The sequence below is a fragment of the Vipera berus genome (assembly GCF_964194415.1).
Source record: "Vipera berus genome assembly, chromosome: 1".
NCBI lineage: Eukaryota > Metazoa > Chordata > Lepidosauria > Squamata > Viperidae > Vipera > Vipera berus.
In genome coordinates, this window is record NC_138202.1 from 320238481 (window position 1) to 320260536 (window position 22056).

Consider the following 22056-nt stretch of genomic DNA (forward strand, 5'->3'; position numbering starts at 1 on the left):
CTTAAGAAGTCCTTCCAAGATCTTCTAGGTTATTCATGTGCATGCCCAGAAGACACTTCCAGCAGAATAGCTAATGAAATGGCTGTTTTGAAGAGCAGATATGGAAGTTGCTTCACTTGTGGAAAAAATAACTTGTTGAATTTTTTGGCCAGCCTCGGATGTATATTTCCTTATCTAAAGATCTGTGGTACTAGGATTCTTCATTAAAGAATGCAGATATCTCTTTCTCTTTTAACCTATTTTATATCATCACAGACACATCTAGCAGCACCTCCAATTCCTTTACATTATATTTCAGATATGGATGCCAACTGCTATTTGAAACATTACAAAACTGAAGAGATGAACACTGCTTCCATTGTGTTCTAAACCTTTTAAATAAAGTAACCAATGTGGGTGTCAGAGAAGTAGCTTGTTCAGTTCTTCCAAAGTTCTGCTAACTGAAAGAACCTAAATTCAGCTCAATGTTCACCAAGTAATCTTACTTGCTAGAGCCAGAAAGAGATCTAACTATCTTGAGTAGGTAGGTTTTATATGTATATGAGACATTTTATACATGTATAATGTTCAGCTGTTTAAGAAAAAAATGGTAGGAACCCAGAGTTCATACATCAAATGATTTAATAATTCCTTTTAGTGTTAATTTCAGTCACATTAAAATAAGGAGAGGAAACTATAAATAAAAATATTCAAAAAAAACAAGCCCAGTCTTTTCCTAGAGTCTATGAATCCTTCCTAAGCTATTACCATCTATTTCTCTAAGCAGGTTTCAAACTCTAATTCATAACTAACAGAAGAGCAGTAATGTATTTCTCTCTATTGCACTGTAGGAAGAGGAACCTATTCTGCCCAAAGCTGGTATTTAGTGAAGTTAAGCAACCACAAAATTGTGCTCTGAATAAGAATTTTAGTTCTTCAAGGAAAAAAAATCTAATATGTAGAATCCAGTAGTTTATTTTCCGACCTGATCCCTTTGCTACTAAAAGTGCATTAACTGGGCAGTTTCAAAGTAAATCAATGTTAACAGACAAATCTATGGCTAGTATATTGATATAAGAGGCTTTGTCAATATTCAAGAGCAGGATATTGACAATTATTAGATACAAGAGCTAATTAATGAAGAAAAATATTAACAGGTCATTGTGTTGTATTTTAGAGCATTTTAACAATGTCAAAATTTGGTAACTATATCAAGCTTTGCTGTTCATGTATTGCTTCTGGGATAGAGGCAGGTTAGACTATTCTGCAATTCGCTGTAAGGCTGATTGTGATGGAGTTACAGTATATAAGGCTGGATCTTCTTTTAATTGCTCAGAGATAAAGTAGGATAGCAGGAGTGACCAGCTTTTTACACTGATGTCTCATACCAAGTTCTGCTTTAAGCAGGTAAAATTGTTGTTAGCCGCCCTGAGTCCTTCGGGAGACAGGGCGGGATATAAGTCCCATTAATAAATAAATAAAAACAAGGCAAGCAGCTTGGCATCATTCAGATGTTTTGGACTACAACTTCTACAGTTACCGGTATTTGCTAGCTGGAACTAAAAAGAGCTGAAGTCCAAAATTGCTTCCCCCATTATAAAGAGGTGCCCTAAAGTTTAAAGTGCTGTTTCTGACACACAGAATTAAATGTTCATATTTCACCACAAAAAATAATTTTAAATATTACTTGGGACTCTAGCATGCAATGACCTAGTTAGTGCCTATAAAAACATGGCAGTTTGTCATTGATGGAATTTTTCTAACATGTAGGGGGAGGTGATTACAAATGTCCTCCTTTTCAGATGGTTCACATAAAATGTGGGAAATTGTAAAAGCAGTACTTGCTGTGGATTTCCTCTTTGTGATTTGTTAAATGAAGCAAATGGATAGACAGGCCACTGCTTCACTAAAATTGTGATGGAACAATGTTATCAATGAACCCTAGAAATGCCAAGCCTTCATTATTGGTTTCATGTAGGTTTTTTTTAAAAAATCAATTAAGAACATGTCAGACATATAGAAGAAATAGAAATATCTCCTGGAAGTTAAAAACCTGGTGTATAAAACAATACAGTATTTCAGGAGGCACTTAAAAATATTTTATGGTTTCACCCCTATGAAACTACCAGCAATATGTTATTTCCCTATTATCCAAAATGAAAAGGCATACACTACAGCAGGGGTAGGCAACCTCGGCTCTTTTATGACTCATGGACTTCAACTCCCAGAATTCCTGAGCCAGCCAAGCTGGCTCAGGAATTCTGGGAGTTGAAGTCCACGAGTCATAAAAGAGCCGAGGTTGCCTACCCCTGCACTACAGTATTGCCTATGAACTTGGAAGTCTCATTGTATTGCCTTACATCAGGAGTCTTCAAACTTGGCCCTTTTATGACTTGTGGACTTCAACTCCCGGAATTCCTTAGCCAGGCGCGCTAGCTGAGGAATTCTGGGAGTTGAAGTCCACAAGTCATAAAAGGGCCAAGTTTGAAGACCCCTGCCTTAGATTTTAGCTAAACAGCAATTTTACCAAGTCTGTGACAGGCCAAGTAACGATTCCTATTAGTCCGCCAATTTTGCAGGCCTCCAACGTTACCCTTTCCCACTTGCTAGTCGGTAACAAAGTGATGAGCGGTATCCATTCGAGGGGAGTTGAGGGTCTTCCACCGGAAGTGGCAGTCTCTAGGAAACGAGATGCGAACAATCGGGGAGGGGGCTGTAAAACACGAGTTCTACCTGCCTGTGACGGGTTGCCCAGGCTCATCCCACACGATCACACTCCGTCCCTCTCCCCGGCCTGCCTCCGCGATCTCCCCGGCCTGCTGCTAGGTCACGCCGCCGCAGCTCCTTTCCGTTTCCTGGCAACGGCACGACTGGGGCGCGGGGGCTGAGGTTTGCGGAAGTCACAAAGAGCCGGGCATGTGAGTCAGCCCAGGTGCGCATGCGCGCATAGAAATCACCACTCCGGATGGGGAGGGCAAGGAGGAGCTTTCCCGAAGAGAGCCAGCTTCCCCGGGGCTCCACCCCGCCCTTCCTCTTGACGTCATTCGAATAAACAGAAAGAGCTTGGAAAGGGTTGGTTTTTTTTTACCGTAATGCCTTTATTTACAAACAACCGGGCGAGCCCGCTCCCCCGCAAGAAACCCCGCAACAAGCTCCCACCCGCCTCGTCTATTTGTTCTCAGGAGTGGGTTGTTAAGTCAGTCGTTTCGCTTTGCTCTCCGCAGCATCAGGAATAAACAGCAAAGTAATTCGGGCAGTTCGGCTATCCGTTGGCTTGATTTGGTGCCAATTCCCTTCCATCCTTCCTCCCTCCAGGTCCAGGGAGCTCCGTTCCTCTGAATCTTGTGCCACGTTCACTGATTTACTCGTAATCACGCCAACAGAAATGGGTTGCACCTACTAGGTCCAAGGGTAGGCAACCTCGGCTCTTTTAGGACTCATGGACTTCAACTCCCAGAATTCCCGAGTCAGCTATGCTGACTCGGGAATTCTGGGAGTTGAAGTCCATGAGTCCTAAAAGAGCCGAGGTTGCCTACCCCTGACCTAAGTCGTGTTGGAAGGCGCGCGTGACTGATGTGCAAGCGTTGGCACCTCTGGAAGGTCAACAGAAAGCGGCGGCTTCCTCTGCTTGGGCCCCTGTGGAGTGGAAGAAGAAGAATAGGAAAGGGCACGCTTGTTGAGTTACCTGACAGTCCACAGGGAATTTCTTTCTCTGATGCTCCCCTTCAAACCTGAGGTTGGGAGCGTGACTGGGGTGGAATACAGGTAGTCCTCCACTTACAACCTCAACTGAGCCTAAATGTTATGTTGCAAAGTGAGACATTTGTTAAGTGAGTTTTGCCCCATTTTTATTGACTTTTCTTGCTACATTTGTATCAAATTGTATCACTGCAGCGGTTAAATTAGTGTAAGACCTTTGTTACCTGAATCTGGCTTTTCCATTGATTCTGGGAGAGGAAATTTCAAGGTTTTGCACGCTTATAAATTGTATTAACCCTACTTTGGGCTTAAACTTTAGTTTTTGATATTTTACAGAATAAATGGCCAGAAATAATACCAGTTTTTGGCAACGGTGTTCATAAATTTGCCAAAGAAAAAGAAAAAAAGTTGGGGGGGGACATGAGCTACCTGCAATCCTAGGCTTCAGGTTGCACATTTCATGATATAAACCATGATTTACAGATCACAATAATTAGGTATACAACATCCTGGATGTGCATTATTTACACTGTATATGACCCCTGTGTCATGAGATGTGGGCAACAGTATGTTCACTTCTAAGGAATGTTCACTTCTAAGGTAGTGTCTAGAATAGAGATTCCCCCTTGCTTAAAGCAATATGGACATGTTTGTGCTAAATAGATCAAAATTACCCAGTACATTTTTATGGTATTATTACAGTATTATTAAATTATATTGGCCATGTTATGCTTGTGAATTCATTGGAGAAGGCAATGATACCAGGAATGGCTAGTGGACAAAGAAGGGGCAAGCAAAGAACACACTGACTTGATAACATCAAAACCTGATGCAAAGTTGAATATGCAACAATTGAAAGAAGCAGTGCTTGACAGGATAGCATGGAGAGCACTTGCCTATAGAGTTACTAAGAGTCAGACACGAATAAATGATTAAAAACAAACAAACTGTTATTACTATGAGCAGGAAATGCTCAATGTGAAATGGGTATGATTAAGACTGGGAACTTAGTCTGCATGTTATCTTGCTAAAAGCATTATATGAAAGACTATTAATCAGTAGAAATCAACATCTATGGGCCTAAGTGGTAAAGACTACGGCGTATGGAAGATTGTGGTTTGGGATGTAAGTCAAATAAGTGATAAAAAGCATGAGTTAATGAAATGGAAAAAAAAACCCATAGGTATGCTGTATGTCTATGGAGATTCTCAGTCATCCAGGTCATGGTTGTCCCAAAGGTGCTTTTTCAAGAGGCCACTGGACTTTCTTGCTTTTCTTTGATGATGTTTCGCTTCTCATCCAAGAAGCATCTTCAGCTCTGTCTGGATGGTGGGGAATGGAAAGATTTATATTCCTTGCAGACAGCTGGTCATTTGCATTCTTTTAGAGAATTTTGAGGCCACTGTGGTTTATCTGTGTCTTCACGGTCACCTGAGTAGTGCAAATGGATGTGGAGCCTTCTTGGAACTTCTGAAAGGAGTGTGTTGTAGACTGGAGATAGATGATATTGTATCCCTCCACCTCTGTTGAGAGAGGGCTGTTCAATTTTGACAGATGGTCTCTTTGAACCCTCTTTCAAACCAGCAGTCCTCTCTGTCCAAAATGTGGACTTTGCTGTCTTCAAAAAAGTGGCCTTTGTCTTTTAAATATAAATGGACTGCTGAATCGTGTCCTGATGGATTTTTTCCCCTATGTTGTGCCATGCATTTATGAAGTGGTTGTTTACTTTCCCCAATGTCTCACTGCATTGTACCACATATACCACGTTGCTCAGTTTTTGTCTGAGTGTTTTATCCACTCCAAGATTTTATCCAGACACAAACACCCAGACACAAACTGATATACGTAGTACAATGCATAGGAGAACAAATCCCATCAAGACAAGATTCAGCAGTCCATCTGCATTTAAAAAACAAAGGCCACTTTTTTGAAGACACAAAGGCCACTTTTTGGACAGAGAGGACCGCTGGTTTGAAAGAGGGGGTCAAAGAGGCCATTTATGTCAAAACTGAACAGCCCTCTCTCAACAAAGGAGGAGGAATATTACATCTTTTATCTTCAGTCTACAACACAGGCCTTTCAGCAGTACCAAGAAGGCTCTACATCCATTTGCACTACTCAGGTGACCCTGAGGACACAGATAAACCTCCAGGTGGCCTCCAGAATTCTCTAAAAGAATGCAAATGACCAACTGTCTGCAAGGAATATAAATTCTTCCATTCCCCACAATCCAGTCAGAGCTGAAGATGCTTCTTGGGTGAAAGGGAAAAGTCTTCAAAGAAAAGGGGAAAAGTCCAGTTGTCTCTTGAAAAAGCACCTTTGGGATAGGTATGTTGTGTCACTTGTGAAAGGGAAATGATGTAGTAAACTGAATGAAGATAATTTGAATTTGTGGAATGGAACTGCAGGAAATAATTAATAATGAAAATGCTAGCATATAAAAAGATGAACTAATACCATATTGATTGTTGAGAATGTATAAAAATATAGAAATCATTGAGTAGTGATAAGATCTGTTCCCCATTCTTTGTCTTCTCTTATAACTTTAATTTCTTTGACTTACTATCACTTATTCCTTTTCTTCATTTTTGCATAACATTGTTTACCCCAAAAGAAAACTGTGATGTGTGTGTGTGTGTGTGTGTGTGTGTGTGTGTACAGAGAGAGATAGTATACACATGGGTGTGCACAGTGGATTTCATCTAAAAAAATAATCAGATGCTACCCTAAGTCAAACATGACAAAGTCTATGCAGGATCGTATTAACTTCAGTGGTTGTATATTTTTTAAATGGTACTACTGTGATAAAAGCAGAGCCATACCTTGCTGATATATGTTACAGAATTTTCCATCCCACTGGGAATCAGGCAGATTGGAATCAGATGTTTCAGAGAAAGACAAAGGAGTTGTTTCTGGTACAAGTGTCTGGTGCATAGAAAGCTGCAGCTGGGTATTCGCTAAGTGAAAATGGCCTGTTGGTCTCTGTTCAGAACTGGCTTGGTTCTGGACATCATGATCTAAGAAATTGCTTAAAATACTGGTGATGGTTCCTTCATCCACTGATATTTCTTCTGAAAAGTTAATGGCTCCATTAGCCCCCAAGTCCTGTCTTGCCCCTAGAGGGGCAGCCTCAGCAGGATGCCCAGGCCAGTGAATGCCAAGAGACTCCTGAGACCTTTGCTTGGTGTATTGAGAGAAGACTTCAGCCAGGGAGCGGATTTGATCAGCTAGCATACTGATAGCCCATCTGTCTGAATCAAGGCTCATATTCATTGCTGGAAACAATACTGTAGATGGCCTTTCTGCAAATAAAGGAGAAGAGTCTATAGAAAAACTGCTGTCAGAGGAAAATGTGTATTCTGGAGAGCAAAGACCACCAGGATTGCAACAGGTCAGCCTATCCTCAGTTTCTGGGCATGAGAGATACTTGTGCCCTTCAGCAGAGGGAAAGGGAAATTGGGTTTCTTGAGACAACTCCGCACTGACGGCTTCAATCTTCCTGCTAGGGACAGTCATCCCGATTGGAAATGGAGATTGAAGAGGAGCAGGAACCAACTTTACGTTACAAGCCTCTGGAAGTTGAGAAGAAGAATATTCAAGTGCCTCTTCCCTGGCTGGTTCTTGAAGGAAAAAGTTGACTTCCTTTGGCTTCAGTGGCTGTAGTGTGTTTCCAAAACAATGGCTTTGTTTTATGGAAGCTGGAAAAACACCTCTGTCTGAGGAGTCTTGGTTCTGGATATAGAAAGCTGCTTTGTCCCTGTGAGAATATAAACAGTTCCATGGAGTCGAACAGCACTGGAAATCACACAAAGTCACAGGCCTCGCCAGCGAGGCTAAATGTAGCTTTTATTTATTATATATACTGTAAGAAAACTGAACTACAAGCTTCAGGGCATTTTCACAGTTGATGCCCCAAATATCATTATGAACCTTAATAATGCAGCATAGGAAGCGAAAGAAGCCATTTGTAAAACCAATCTAACACTGAGCTAACTCAGATTGCAAACATAAGCAATCTGTTAGGAGAAAAATAAGGAGCCTGGAAACTAAATTCAAGCATCACTTGCAGAAAATATTTTGATCTGAATTGACAATTCCTTCAGCAATTATAATTGTGTAGGGACAAAATTAACTGGGAGATTTAGAAATGGTAGTTTAAAAATGCCTGAAGAACACCAGGCTGAGAAAGTATGGTCTATATTGGAAAGCATTCTGATGTTGACCTAGTTTGTATGAGACCTAGCAGAATCTGACTGATCTTAGAAAAATTAAAGATGATTAGACTTAGTTATATAGACCACCATGAAATTGAAGGGTTGTAAGCTAGTCTCTCTCCCCCCCCCTCTCTCTCTCTGTCTCCCTAGAGTCATCACAGATCAAATTGATTCATAGGAGACTTTAAGGTTTTCATAGATCTATTTTTTCAGTTAATCAATATAAGCAACAGAATTCTTGATAAAATGATACTAAATTCAATAGAGAGTATGATTTGAAGAACTATTGTAATAGTTTAATATGCTTATCTTTGATTTAGGTAAAGGTTCCCCCGCACATGCGTGCTAGTCGTTTCCGACTCTAGGGGCTGGTGCTCATCTCCGTTTCAAAGCCGAAGAGCCAGCGCTTGTCCAAGGACATCTCCGTGGTCATGTGGCTGGCATGACTAGACGCCAAAGGCGCACGGAACGCTGTTACCTTCCCACCGTAGTGGTCCCTATTTTTCTACTTGCATTTTCATGTGCTTTCGAACTGCTAGGTCAGCAGAAGCTGGGACAAGTAACAGGCACTCACTCTGTTACGTGGCACTCGGGATTCGACCCGCCAAACTGCCGACCTTCTGATCGACAAGCTCAGCGTCCTAACCCACTGAGCCACCGCGTCCTAGTAGTGTCCAGGTAGTGTCCTGCTTTCACAGACACTTGAGAAAAATCACTTCGTTATTTTATCCAACCTTTTCATCTAATTTTTTTTCATATAGCTAATGGCATTTGTGGTAGCATTTATTTCTGTGTTAGACTGGAGGTCTCTAAACAGACATTTCTGATTGCAGACCAGAAATCATAAATGCTTCTATTTCCTTCAACAGAGCTATCGCTTATTTCACCCATTGCTTCTTACCTCCCATCTCATTTCTGCCAGCTGCCTTCCTCCAGCAGACCTGAAAATGAATAGGATCAGGAAGTCTGCTCTAGTGGGGAATTTTTATTGATTTTATTGACATATTACCATGTCATCCAATTATTGTCCTGCTGTATTTTCTCCAGTTTGTTGAATAAGCCACAAGTAACAGATTCAAACTTTATGCTCAACCCAAAACTATGATTTACAAATAGTAAGTCTCTACATCTTGCTAAACCATTATGTGGTTTGTTTATGGGTTAGTGATGTCAGCTACTGTGCTTTGTAAATCATGGTTTAAGACTTCACACAAATGTGTGAAACCAGTCAGTTGTGGTTTATTCAGCAAACCATGGGGATACACAGGATGATAATGATTGGATGATAGTATGATGCAGGTGATTGTTGCAGCCATTTCACTCTAAACGTCTAATAGTAGTCCACATGGCACATGTAATCGACGACAAGTAGCTGAGTTTATGCAATATTCAACCCACAAATGAAACAAGCCACATTATGGTTTAGCACAGGGGTCCCCAACCCCCAGTCCGTGGACTGGTAACGGGCTGTGGCATGCCGCACAAACAAGCAAAGCCCCATCCGCGGGATGCAGGCAGCACACAAAACCACACACTCTCCGGTCCGTGGAAAAACCTCTCTCCACAGAACTGGTCCCTGGTGGCCAGTTGGGGACCTATGGTTTAAATATCACTTGAGCTGTCAATGTTTTTACCTGAGGATGTGGTTTGTGCAAGTGATCAGCTTTCCTTTTCCGTTCTCCATCGCTGCAGTGACTTGCACCCAGACCCAGCTCAGGTCCTTGCAGCATAAACGTATGATTACATGCTGATTGCTTTTCCCAGTTCTCTGTGCTGAAACTATAAACATTTAAAATAAATACCCAGATAAGCCATTTAATGTAGCAACATAACAGGAAGAAAGAAGGAGCCTAGATTAAGTGAAATCTCTTCCATTTTTCTATATTACCAAGGATTTCAAAAGGGATTTATTTAGTTATGAATTCTAAATATATATCTTTTAAGACTTCCAAAATATACTTGGATTGGAATTTGGTATGACTCTAAGTTCTCACATCAGTTCACGTATTTTTTCTGCAACCATTACAACTCAGTAGGGCAAGCCAATGATAGAAGGTCCACATATAAATATACTGAAGTTGATTCATGCCTAAGATTATTTGGGCAACGTGACTTGTAATAGGTATGAAAGATTATCATTTTGTTATGTCCAGATTCCTACTAAAAGATGGTTACTAACAACAAGTAGATCATATCAATATCACCTCAAGTGTTGTGCAGATTTGTGAAATGTTGTGAAAGTCTTAACATTTATCTTAGGTAGGTGTAGCAGAGATGGAAGTAGGAACCAGACTTTTACAAAACTAACAATTATGAAAGAAGCAATTGGGGGGGTAGAGTCTAGCACCATGTTTCTCAAACTTGGCAACTTTTAAGATGTGGGGACTTCAACTCTCAGTATTCCTGGGCTTCCGGGTGGCGAGGCAATGCCGAAGACAGCCATCTCCAGGCTGTCCGCTCCGCGGTGCAGTGGGCTAATGCCTCCTTAAGTAACACCAGCTGCCTGCAATTAGTGCAGGTTCGCGTCCCACCAGGCTCAAGGTTGACTCAGCCTTCCATCCTTCCGAGGTAGGTAAAATGAGGACCCAGATTGTTGGGGGCAATAAGCTGACTTTGTAATAATGCCGCTTGGGGTGTGTGTGTGAAAGCCCTAATAAGCAGGCATATACATAGAATGAAGGCTACTGCTAAGTTTGTAAAGCCGCCCTGAGTCTTCAGAGAAGGGCGGGATATAAATGGAATTAAAATAAAAAAAATAAAAAATATTACACAGCAAGATTACTCAGTTGGATTATAAATCTTTTATTTTTATGGGAGACTGGAATGGTGTCTTGGATGTACAAATGGACAAGAGTAGCTCTTTTAGGAGTACTCCAAGTCATGCTAGATTGCCTAAATCCTTTTTTGAGATGAAGGATGATTTGGAGTTGCGAGACATCTGGAGAGAAAGGAATTTACAAGAAAAGGATTATACCTTTTTTTCTGATAGACATCAATCTTTTTCCAGGATTGACTTTATATTAATCACTAACAATATTTTTTCTAGAATTAAGAAGACAAAGATTTGTCCAAGAACTATGTCTGACCATAGTCCAGTTTGGTTAGAGATCGATAAGGATAACAGAGATAGGCGCTCTTGGCGTCTAAATGAGAACCTGTTTAGAAATCTGGAAAATGTGGAAGAATGCAAAAAGCAGATGAAGGGTTTTTTTGAAACTAATATGAATAAGGGTACTTCTATGGATATGGTTTGGGATGCTAGTAAGGCTTATATGAGAGGGGTGTTAATATATATGAACAATAAATACAGACGTAATTTGGAATCTAGGAGGAAAGAATTAGAGAATGAAATTAAGGAAAAAGAAAAGGCCCTAACTTTGAATCCATCGGATGCGAAGATTAAAGCGGTTATTAATCTATTAAAGGGACAGTTTGTTAAGTTGATGGCTGATCAGGTGGCAACTAACTTACGGTTTGCTAGACATAATACTTTTTGTAATGCCAATAAGCCAGGTAGATGGTTAGCTTATATGTTAAGGAAGAAGCAGAGGGCTTCTAATATAGACAAAATAGAACATAAGGGTAAGGTTGTGTATCAACAGAACCTTATTAAGGAAGTTTTTGTTGATTTTTATTCTAAATTATATGCTAGAGATAAGATTAATGAAGTAGATATTGATGCATATTTGAGGGATGCTAATATTCCGGTTCTTACACAAGAGCAAAAGGAAGAGATGAATCAACTGATAACTGAGGAAGAAATTCTTTTGGCAATTAAACAATTGAAAGTGGGCAAAGCGCCAGGCACGGATGGATTGACTGCGGTGTATTATAAAAATTTATAGTCGGAGATGATAAAGCCTCTAAGGGAATTGTTTCAGATAATTCAAAAGGGAGGAGGGGTGCCTCCGTCTTGGAAAACTGCTTTTATTTCTTTGATCCCGAAGGAAGATCAGGATGTCACTCAAGCAAGAAATTATAGACCAATATCATTTTTGAATACGGACTACAAGATATTTGCTAAGGTCTTAGCTAATGGATTAATGAGGGTACTGCAACAGATAATTCATGGTGACCAAACTGGGTTTATTAGCGGTAGACAAATGAAAAATAACGTGAGGCATATAGTTGACTTGTTGGAATTTTTGGAAAGGAACAACCAGATCCCTGCAGTGCTGATCTTTCTGGACGCTGAAAAAGCCTTTGACCAACTGGATTGGCAATTCTTGATGAAAGTATTAGATAAAATGAACTTTGGGGATAAATTTTTACAGCCAATTAGGGCATTATATCAAAAGCAAACAGCCCGTATAATTGTTAATAATAGTTTGACTGAAGTATGTAATATTGAAAAGGGCACAAGGCAAGGGTGTCCGTTATCACCTCTATTATTTGTTTTAACATTGGAGATATTACTGATTAAAATACGGAATTTGGAAAAAAATTAAGGGAATTCAAATAAGAGATCAGGATTATAGATTGAGGGCGTTTGCAGATGATCTGGTTGTTACGGTGACCCAGCCAGAAAACTCTGTTGTGGACCTGATGGAGATAATAATGCAATATGGGAAAGTTTCTGGATTTAAGGTTAATGTACAAAAAACTAAAATATTGGCTAAAAACATGACAGTATTACAAAAGGCTGTCTTAGAAGGGTTAACTGGATTTGAAATTGTTAAAAGGGTTAAATATTTGGGGGTTTATTTGTCACCCTCAAATGCAAAGTTATATAAAAATAATTATGAAAAGTTATGGGTTAAAGTTCAAAAAGAATTGGACAGCTGGAAAAAGTTACAATTGTCATTACTGGGAAGAATCGCAGCAGTGAAAATGAATGTTTTGCCGAAATTTCTGTTCTTATTTCAAATGATACCCATTCTTAAAAACGACTCAAACTTGGAGGAATGGCAAAAGGGTATCAATAAATTTGTATGGGCAGGGAAAAGGCCACGAGTTAAATTTAAGATTATGCAGGATATGCGTGAAAGAGGTGGTCTTAAAATGCCCAACTTTAAATTATATTATGAAGCTGCTGCGTTGTCAGTGATAAGTGATTGGATTAATTTAACACAAGGGCGATTATTAAATCTTGAAGGCCACGACTTGTTATTTGGTTGGCATGCATATTTGTTGTATGATAAGAAGGTAGATAATGTGTTTAAGGTGCATATTTTAAGACATGCTTTGTTGCGAGTTTGGAAAAAGTATAAGTTAAAATACAAGATACCTTTATGGGCAATACCGAAACACGCAATAGAAAACATAAATGTTGGGTTTAAACATGATGTGATTACATATAAGGAAATCTTAAGCTTAGAGAGGAATGTATGGTGTTTAAAGCCGTATAACTTTTTAAGAGAAGAGAAGATTGTCCAAACCTGGTTTCAATATGGGCAACTACAGGCCAGGTGGAAAGAAGATCAGAAAATTGGTTTTTCAATAACTGATGAAAATCTGGTAAAGCAAATTAGAAATCAGGGTCCAGGACATATCAAACGGATATATCTTGCATTGATAGAAATTGACTCAGAAACAGAACTTGTTAAAGATTGTATGATAAAATGGGCTCAGAATATTCAAGAAGTTATTACAATGGATACTTGGGAAAAGATCTGGGTGAGAAACGTAAAATTTACGCAAGCTCAAAATTTAAGAGAGAACTTTTATAAAATGTTTTATAGGTGGCATTTAGATCCTAAAAAGCTTGCAAGTATGTATCCGAATTATCAGCCTAAATGTTGGAGGTGTGGTGGCGAAGATGCAACGTATTTTCACATATGGTGGACCTGTAAAAAGGTTAAAGCATTTTGGATTAAGATCTGGTGGAATATGCAGAAGATATTTAAGAAAAGGATAAAGTTTCGTCCGCAATTGTTTTTACTGGGCATTACTACTGACACTACTGTTGTGGACACTAAGTTGATGTTGAACTTAATTACGGCAGCAAGACTTTTAGTAGGTCAATATTGGAAGAAGGAGGAATTGCCGACTATAGAAGAATGGACTTTAAAAGTTTCTAACCTGGCGGAAATGGCAAAGATCTCGGCGTATTTGAAAGACCACTCGCAACAACATTATATTACGGAGTGGAAAAAATGGATTGATTATATCCAGAATAAATATGGGATTAAAAAGTTTCACTTAGCGTTTGAATAAGTATTGATGTGATATTTGTATTGCTTGTAGTCACTTTATAAGAGCTAAAGTGTGATAGACGTAATAGTTCATTGATGTTAGCATATGGTTGTTTATGATTGTTTTTACTTTTATACCTTGTATTTAGCTCTGGGAAGTCGGGGAAGGGGAGGGGGGAAGGGGAGGGGGGGAGGGTTGGGTGGGGCTGGGAAGGGGGGGTGGGGAGGGGTTGTTAAAGATAAAATGTATTGAAAAACTTTTCAATAAAAAAAAACTCTCAGTATTCCTCAGCCAGGCTACTGGGAGTTGAAATCCTCACATCTTAAAGTTGCCAAGTCTGAGAAATATTACCTTAGGGCAATTCTTCAGAACGTTGAGATTGAATTAAAACTACCAAAAATCCTTGGCTGCATGGATGACCATTCTGGCCATATACTGTGGAATGGGAGTCTAATATATTTGAAGATGACTGGCTGAGAAAGGTTGCTGGTTTTATTATGTAGTATTGCACAGTTAGTTGTATTTTGTTTTTATAGGACCTGTTTTATTGGTCTCATGTACATGCTTTTAATTTGTAACCCATTCATAAATGTTATTTATTTGTAACATTTGTGTTTCATTGGTGGTTTACAGATGTAATGAACAGAATAAGGGACACTGTCCAATAGTTAACAAAGAATATGTTGTTGAATAACGGTTCCCGCTGTCTTCAGATAATATGATGAATTATTAGGAATAATGGGATTTTTAATGGCCCATGTAAAAACTGCTGTACATTGCTCATTGGAAATACTTACAATACAGCAGAAATGTGCAATCATTCCTTCACCAGACTCCAATGAAGGATATTAGTTTGTCCCAAATGCAGTACTCACTCAGGTTTCTGTGCATCTCTGCCCCTCTTCCAGTATCTTCAGGATGCAGGAAACAATACCAAGACTGACCAATTAATTCTTCTTTCTTATAACCAAGGTGATAAACAACACTGAATTGAGAAAAGAACACGTATCACCTAATTTAATAAACAATATCCTTGTGATATTTCTGTTGTGAAGTGAGCAATTATGATAGATAAACATCAAGTGTATATCTATTCTTAGAAAAGCTATTATTCAGAATAGAATTGCCAATTGTCCTTGACTTATGATCAGCCTCTTAGCAAGTGCTCAAAGTTATGACAGACCCCGAAAATGGTACTTACAACCTAAATTCAAAGTTCTGATGTCTGCACCCCCAAAATCACATGACCTCACTTTGGGTGCTCAGCAACCAGTCCTCCTTTATAGCAATACACTTAGACTTACAGTATATACCACTTCATAGTATTTTATAATCCTCTTTAAGCAGTGTACAGTCAGCATATTGCCCCCAACAATCTGGATCCTCATTTTACTGACCTCGGAAGGATGGAAGGCGGAGTCAACCTTGAGCCAGTGAGAATCGAACTGCTGGCAGTCAGCAGAATTAGCCTGGGACACTGCATTCTAACCACTGTGCCACCACAGCTTTTAATAGCTGTTTGCAGTACCCCCTGTCATATGACTGCAATTTACAAAGCTTTTGCCATGTTTACCTCCAGTCCCTGGCCAAAAAAAACACCCCACAGCAAACAATGGGTTTCTTTAACAACTGCCATTAAAAAGGTCATAAAGTTGGGTGTAATCACATGGTGACCTGCTTTATAAACAGCATAACGTATGAGTGAAATTGTGGGCTCCATTAGGGACATAAATCAAGGACTACCTGTACTATATGTAGCCTCGATTCTATGGGTTTTATAATTTGTAATCATCATGTATTACCAAGTCTTCATGCTACAGATAACTATCTGCTAATGAATGCAAGCTAAAACACCCTTTTCTGGACATTGGCAATTTTATCCATATCATCTCCAGGTAGATGCACACCCAAAAAATTTGGTCTTACTTTTCAGTCATTTCAGCAATCTTCATATCTAATGTATGCTGGCTCTGGAAGGTGAAGTTCTGGGACATATTGTTCCCTTCTTCAACCCCATGAAGCACAGGAGCACAGAAAGCAACAAAAGTCAGAGCAGGAGAGGCGGAAGTCAATTGTGTGTCGAGTGGGAGGAATCTGCCCCGCATGACTATTGGACGGTTCCTTCCATACTTAACCCGAAAGGCTCTTGAGGTACGCATTTCAGTGATGAACTCAATTTCTGCAGAATAAAATGGAGAAGAATACTTGCAATTTAATGTCAGATTGAAATTTGCACTGCCTGATAAAGTGTAATCATGTAAACTGTCATGTGATTTGTTTTTGATTTAATGTGTTGGGTGAACTCAATCATAGACTATTCAATAAACAAGTTACAATTTAGCATAAATTATAAACTGAACCTTTTCTCTCACATTCATGGCTGACAACTTAAGAACAGGTTATGATAGTTTTCTAATTAGCTTTCAATTTTACTATAATTCTATGCATTTCACTTTACCCAGTCTTTTTAATTCTGGTTACTGAGTACTGTACCTATATACAGAAACACCCCCCCCAAAAAAAAGATTCATACAAACAGTTGGCCCAGATAAGAAAAAGTAATTCCAGAAAGGTGTTGCTCCAAATTTTTGTGATTTTAAATTATTTATTTATTTATTATTCAAATTATATAACTATCCATTTCATACAGTATATATGGCTCTGGATGAGATTATGCTGCAAATTTTTAAGGCAGCAAAAAACTGAAACAGGGTTAACAGTTTTTAACTATGGTAGTAACGTAAGAGGAAAAATACTGCAAGTTATGTACAGATCCCTTTTAATATTTTGCTTTTTTATTATTGCTTGTATTATAATGCAGTACATTGAAAAAGATTTGAAATGTCTTCTTATTGCCCCAGCTGCAATTGAAATTTCCCCTTTCTAACAGCATGAAAATCTGATACCCATAACTTTTTCTCTATAAGCAACCCAAAAATGTGGAAATAAAATTTCTGAATGGGAGAATACTAGAATGGAGAAAATTTAGCAGATTTCTCCTTTTTCTTTGAACAAGACAGCAACCCTATTTAATATTTGCCTCTCCTGGAGGCACTCTGATTAAATATAGACCAGATTTATGCATCAGAAATAATAGTTTATTCTAGACACATTTATTTATTATTTATTATTATTATTAATTTAATTTGTATACCGCTCTTCTCCCGAAGGACTCAGGGCGGTGAACAGGGCAATACATAATAAAAACAAGATACAAAAATTAAAAATTATTAAAAAGTAATTAAACAGCAATGCCCGTAATAAATTAGTACAGATTAAAAGTTAAGACCGATTTATAAAACCCAACCCCATCCCTTCAGGCCAGGCCAGCTTGTTCAAAAAGGTAGGTTTTAAGATCGCGCCGGAAGGAGCGGAGATCAGGCGCCATCCGGAGCTCAACCGGAAGATGATTCCATAAATCCGGCGCACCCACAGAGAACGCCCTCCCCCTGGGGGCCACCAGTCGGCATTCTTTGACCGGTGGCACCCTGAGGAGGCCCTCTCTGTGGGAGCGTACTGGGCGGAGGGAAGTTGACGCCGGCTGCAGGTGCTCCCCAAGGTATTCCGGACCCATGCCATGTAGGGCTTTGTAGGTCATTACTAACACCTTGAACCTCACCCGGAAGACAACTGGAAGCCAATGCAGCTCGCGGAGCAAAGGTGTGACATGGGAGTGTCAGGAAACTCCCAACACAACTCGCGTGGCTGCATTCTGTACCAGTTGGAGCCTCCGAGTGGTCTTCAAGGGTAGCCCCATGTAGAGAGCGTTGCAGTAGTCCAGACGAGAAGTCACGAGCGCGTGAGTGACCGTACGTAAGGCATCCCGGTCTAGATAGGGCCGCAACTGGCGCACCAGGTGGACCTGGGCGAAGGCCCCCCTAGTCACAGCTACTATATGGTCTTCTAGGGAAAGCTGTGAATCTAGGAGGACTCCCAAGTTGCGAGCCCTATCTACAGGGGGTAATAACTCACTCCCCATAGAGAGGGGTGGAATATCCTGAATATCCCGAGATGCCGGTACGCACAGCCACTCAGTCTTGTCAGGGTTGAGTCGAAGCCTGTTCCTCCCCATCCAGACCCGGACCGCCTCCAGGCAACGGGACATCACGTTGAGGGCATCACTGGGGTGGTTTGGGGTCGAAATGAAAAGCTGGGTATCATCAGCATACTGATGATACCCAACTCCAAAGCCACGAATGATCTCACCCAGCGGTTTCATGTAGATGTTGAACAGGAGAGGCGAGAGGACCGACCCCTGAGGGACTCCACAAACGAGAGGCCTCGCAGTCGACCTCTGCCCCCCTGCCAACACCGACTGCGAGCGTCCCAGGAGATAGGAGGAGAACCACTGAAGGACCGTGCCTCCCACTCCCAATCCCCTGAGGCGCCGCAGCAGGATACCATGGTCGATGGTATCGAAAGCCGCTGAGAGGTCTAATAGGACTAGGACAGAGGAATATCCCCTGTCCCAAGCCCTCCAGAGATCATTCACCAGATTTAGATACAATCATCAGAGCTTTTTCAATTTGTAGGAAGAATATCCACCATTTGGCTCAAGTAACAAGGCTGGGGCTGAGGAGATAACAATACAAGTACGGTACAAATTCTGGTGCAACCTGTCTGCCAGATCTGTAAGTGCCCAACTGATAGGCAGTTTGCTCTAGAGAGCATCTAGGAGTCTACCACTTTCGCAAGCAATGTGGGTACTGCTACTCCTCTCCTGATGTCATATAGCATAAACTAAAATGGCCTTGGAGTAGGAGAGAAATGGGTATGTCCACAATAACCAAAAGCTGTCAAAAGGAGCTGGGAAGATTCCAATCCTTTCATCACCCTGATTGCAGCAGAAGTAATACTGAACATGCATAAAGCAATATTGGTTTTGGGAGAAGGTGGATTACTTCCATATCGCATCAGTAAAACCTCAAGATAACTGTCTTCCGCTGTAGGCTGGGAAGGAGAGGAAACTGCATCTTTTAGATGTGTCTTTCAAGAATGAAGGATCTTCAAACAAAAATAGGGGTACAGTTTGCTGAAACGAATTAATAACCCTCAGTTGTTTGGATCCATACGGTACACTACAGGGTTCTCAAAACTCTGCCTGATAAATGATATAAATGAACTAACATTCCAAACTAGCTCTGGCTCAAGGATATATGGCACTCTTAGACCATATCAACTTGCTCATCAATGCAAAGACTTGCATTTTTAGAATGATTCAGAAGGAGAGGTGGTATTGGTTTTGGTGCCCTAGGCCAGTGTCTACTCAGCCTTAGCCTAAAGCTAGCCACCACAAATAAAACTATTGTTTTCCCTAGGATTAAAGTAGGATAACTAATAATTATATTTCAATATGTTTGTCAACAAGGTTTCTTACACTTTTTGGTAGCACAACTGCTCATTGTTGGCCACCCACTCTGGCTTGTTCTGGCAAACAAAGAGCAAACCTCAGGTTTAACAGCACTTCCGCATTGCCTATACAAGGCAAGAGCCCTATCAAAATGTATTCCCACTTAGTTTAGGCAAGCCTACAATTGTCTTGCATAAGCAAAGAAGGAAGCAGAGTTCAGTGTGAGTTAGTGATTTATTTCTAAGTTGCTTGCCACAAGTTTAGGAATTCCAGCACTGAGTCAAAATTATACAGACCATATTATTAGTGTAACACACAAATCAAGACTCAGAATTGATGCAGCAGAAGCAGCATATGGATTGGCAATAGGCAGCAAACATTATGCCAGCATTGTTTTTTGCCAACTCAAAATGGAGAACATTTGAACTCAGTACTTAGAAAAATTTGCTATCTCAGAAAAAAAGATCCAGTTTCCCCCTAGCTGGAAAGACCTTTTGCCAACCCCTTCTTGTCCTCACCAATGCCTGGATGCTGATGGGCAAAGCAGAGTTTTTCTTGTATGATCCGGCTTGCTGTGCTGTTCAGGAGATCGAAGATGGAGTTGCCTTGTGCTAGGAGTTCTACCTAGAAAAAAACCATGATAAAATATCTTATTTGCAATGATCTTTTGCTCTAAGAATCTGTTAGGAATAAGTGATATTTCAGTCTGAAAATATGGTCCTGAAAGTTAAGCATTTTTAAAAGAATATTTAGATCCTGCAGGGCTCTAACAAAAGCTTCAGGGTTTTAAGCAAATGACGCTCTAACATTTAATAGTTGCTAACAGTAGGAAACATAGTTTGCATGCCAAAATCTGAACCATTTCTGTTTAAAAAAATATTGGGTAGCTATGCTAGAAAGGTTCTTTCATTCAATCTTAAACCACTATTACACAAAATGGACTAGCAGCAGAAAGGAAAGTTCCATTATATTCCTGCCAAATCTAATCTCTAAAGTCTATGCTAAGTATAAGGCATGATGGGGTGCCTCACCTTCTGTAATATTGATGCTTACCACAGAAAACCCAAGGAAATGTGTTACATTCTCAGAGAGATAGGCCAATTTGCCCTTTGCAGTGAGAGCTAGAATGAACCCAGAAAGTGAATGCACCAGTTCTGGATCTGCAATAGCAGCAGTAGCATAAGCTGGTTCTTCAGATGTCATTTGATGTGAGCCTGGGAAAACAAGAGAATGGTACATGGATTCTACACATCATTGGGTAAAACTCTACATGGAAGAAAGCAACAATTTCCTACCCTCATACACACAAGGACATGCATTCAGTTTCACAGCAACTATAATTGTTGGTCGACCAGGGACAAAAATAGCCAGAGAAATTATTGAAGCCTAGGAATTGGGCCCCTTGTCAGTCAATAGGAGTGTTGATTTACTTAGGAGCTGTGGCACAAGGAAAAAAACAACAACCAGCCATCAACATGCTAATTAACAATTAAAAACTACACACAACCAGGAACCATATAAAATCAATGCACAGAGCAGCCCAGTGCGCATAGACTTGAGAGAGAGAAGTTTCCTGATGATGGCTTCTGGCATAAGCCCGAAAGCTTGGAAGAATAAACCTTTGATCCTGGTGACTGGCTCAGACTGGATCCTGCAAAAAGTTTGAATCAAGGTACATCCAAATCTTCTAACTTAAAAAATGTGTATGAAACTCAGGATCCATTACTCCTGCGTAACTGGAATTTTAAGGATGTTCACATCGGTTGTGTTCACAAAGTTGTAGCATTGTCACCATAGTTATCATATGATCATGATTTCCGGTGCTCCTTGCCAGGTTCCCAAAAAGCGAAGTCAAACGGGAACCCAGCAGAAAGTTGGAAGTCACTCCTGCTCCCATTGTTGGTTTTTTTTTTTGCCCAGCCATGGTAATTCTGTTTCTCTGTTTAGGTAAGAAAATTTCTCTTACAGGATGAGTCATCAATTGTCTAGTCAGTTTTGCTAATTGATCTAGTACAGTGATTTTTCCCCCCCCACAGGATCAGATGTAGTGAAACTGATGCATTGAGTCTGGCTTGTTTTCTGCCAGATGAGCTATTCCCTCATATTTAAGATAGAGAAAAATCTTTTCTCAGGAAATGCATTGAGCAAAAAAAAACAAAAACCCAGAGCCTGCCCATCTTCAAATATAATTATGACAAAATATGAAGGTCATTGTGTCTTTCACTTTCTCGGGGTATCTCAGGGTCTTGCAAAAATATAGATACCAGAAGAATTAAAAATACAAAGGCCCGTTGGCTTCTGCTCTGATCCTCAAAAGAAAAAAAAATCAAAATAAAAGGGAAAACAGAAAAAGCTCTGCAGGTAAAAGATACCTTTGGGGAAACAAGATATGATGGAAAATATGTCGGAGTTGATAATGCCAGCTGTTGCATGCAGTATGGCTGCGTTTTATGGCCTATTCTATGCGTCCCTTAAGCCCAAGTAAGGATGCAAATTATACACAATGCAGATCCATCTTTGAAATTCATTGAAGTTTTTTTTTTGGGGGGGGGGGCGGGGAAATCAGCACCAGACATTAGTAACACATGGAATCAGTTCTTTTCTCTATTTTCATTTTCTGATCATACATCCACATATATTTAAATTGCAAGTGCAAACTTATGGTAAGTAGGATGCATA

The 22056-nt window shown here is 40.1% G+C and overlaps 2 protein-coding genes across 3 annotated transcripts in view; both read right to left on the minus strand.

The window, feature by feature from the left end:
• Positions 1-2902, minus strand: part of RRP36 (ribosomal RNA processing 36) — a 33576-nt gene extending 30674 nt beyond the window's left edge. Inside the window, exon 1 of one of the 2 annotated variants that reach the window (XM_081324696.1) lies at positions 2713-2902. In XM_081324696.1, coding sequence (XP_081180822.1) covers positions 2713-2740 — 28 coding nt within the window. In that variant the 5' untranslated portion in view covers positions 2741-2902. The remainder of the gene's footprint in view (positions 1-2712) is intronic. The other variant, XM_081324697.1, reaches the window with a different exon arrangement.
• A 172-nt stretch (positions 2903-3074) lies between these two features.
• Positions 3075-22056, minus strand: part of LOC308665257 (neuronal PAS domain-containing protein 4-like) — a 28627-nt gene continuing 9645 nt past the window's right edge. The window contains exons 3-9 of the mRNA XM_081323057.1: positions 20431-20591; positions 19896-20001; positions 15954-16206; positions 14903-15012; positions 9527-9671; positions 6501-7435; positions 3075-3615 (exon numbers count right to left, since the gene is read on the minus strand). Coding sequence (XP_081179183.1) covers positions 3581-3615; positions 6501-7435; positions 9527-9671; positions 14903-15012; positions 15954-16206; positions 19896-20001; positions 20431-20591 — 1745 coding nt within the window. The 3' untranslated portion in view covers positions 3075-3580. The remainder of the gene's footprint in view (positions 3616-6500; positions 7436-9526; positions 9672-14902; positions 15013-15953; positions 16207-19895; positions 20002-20430; positions 20592-22056) is intronic.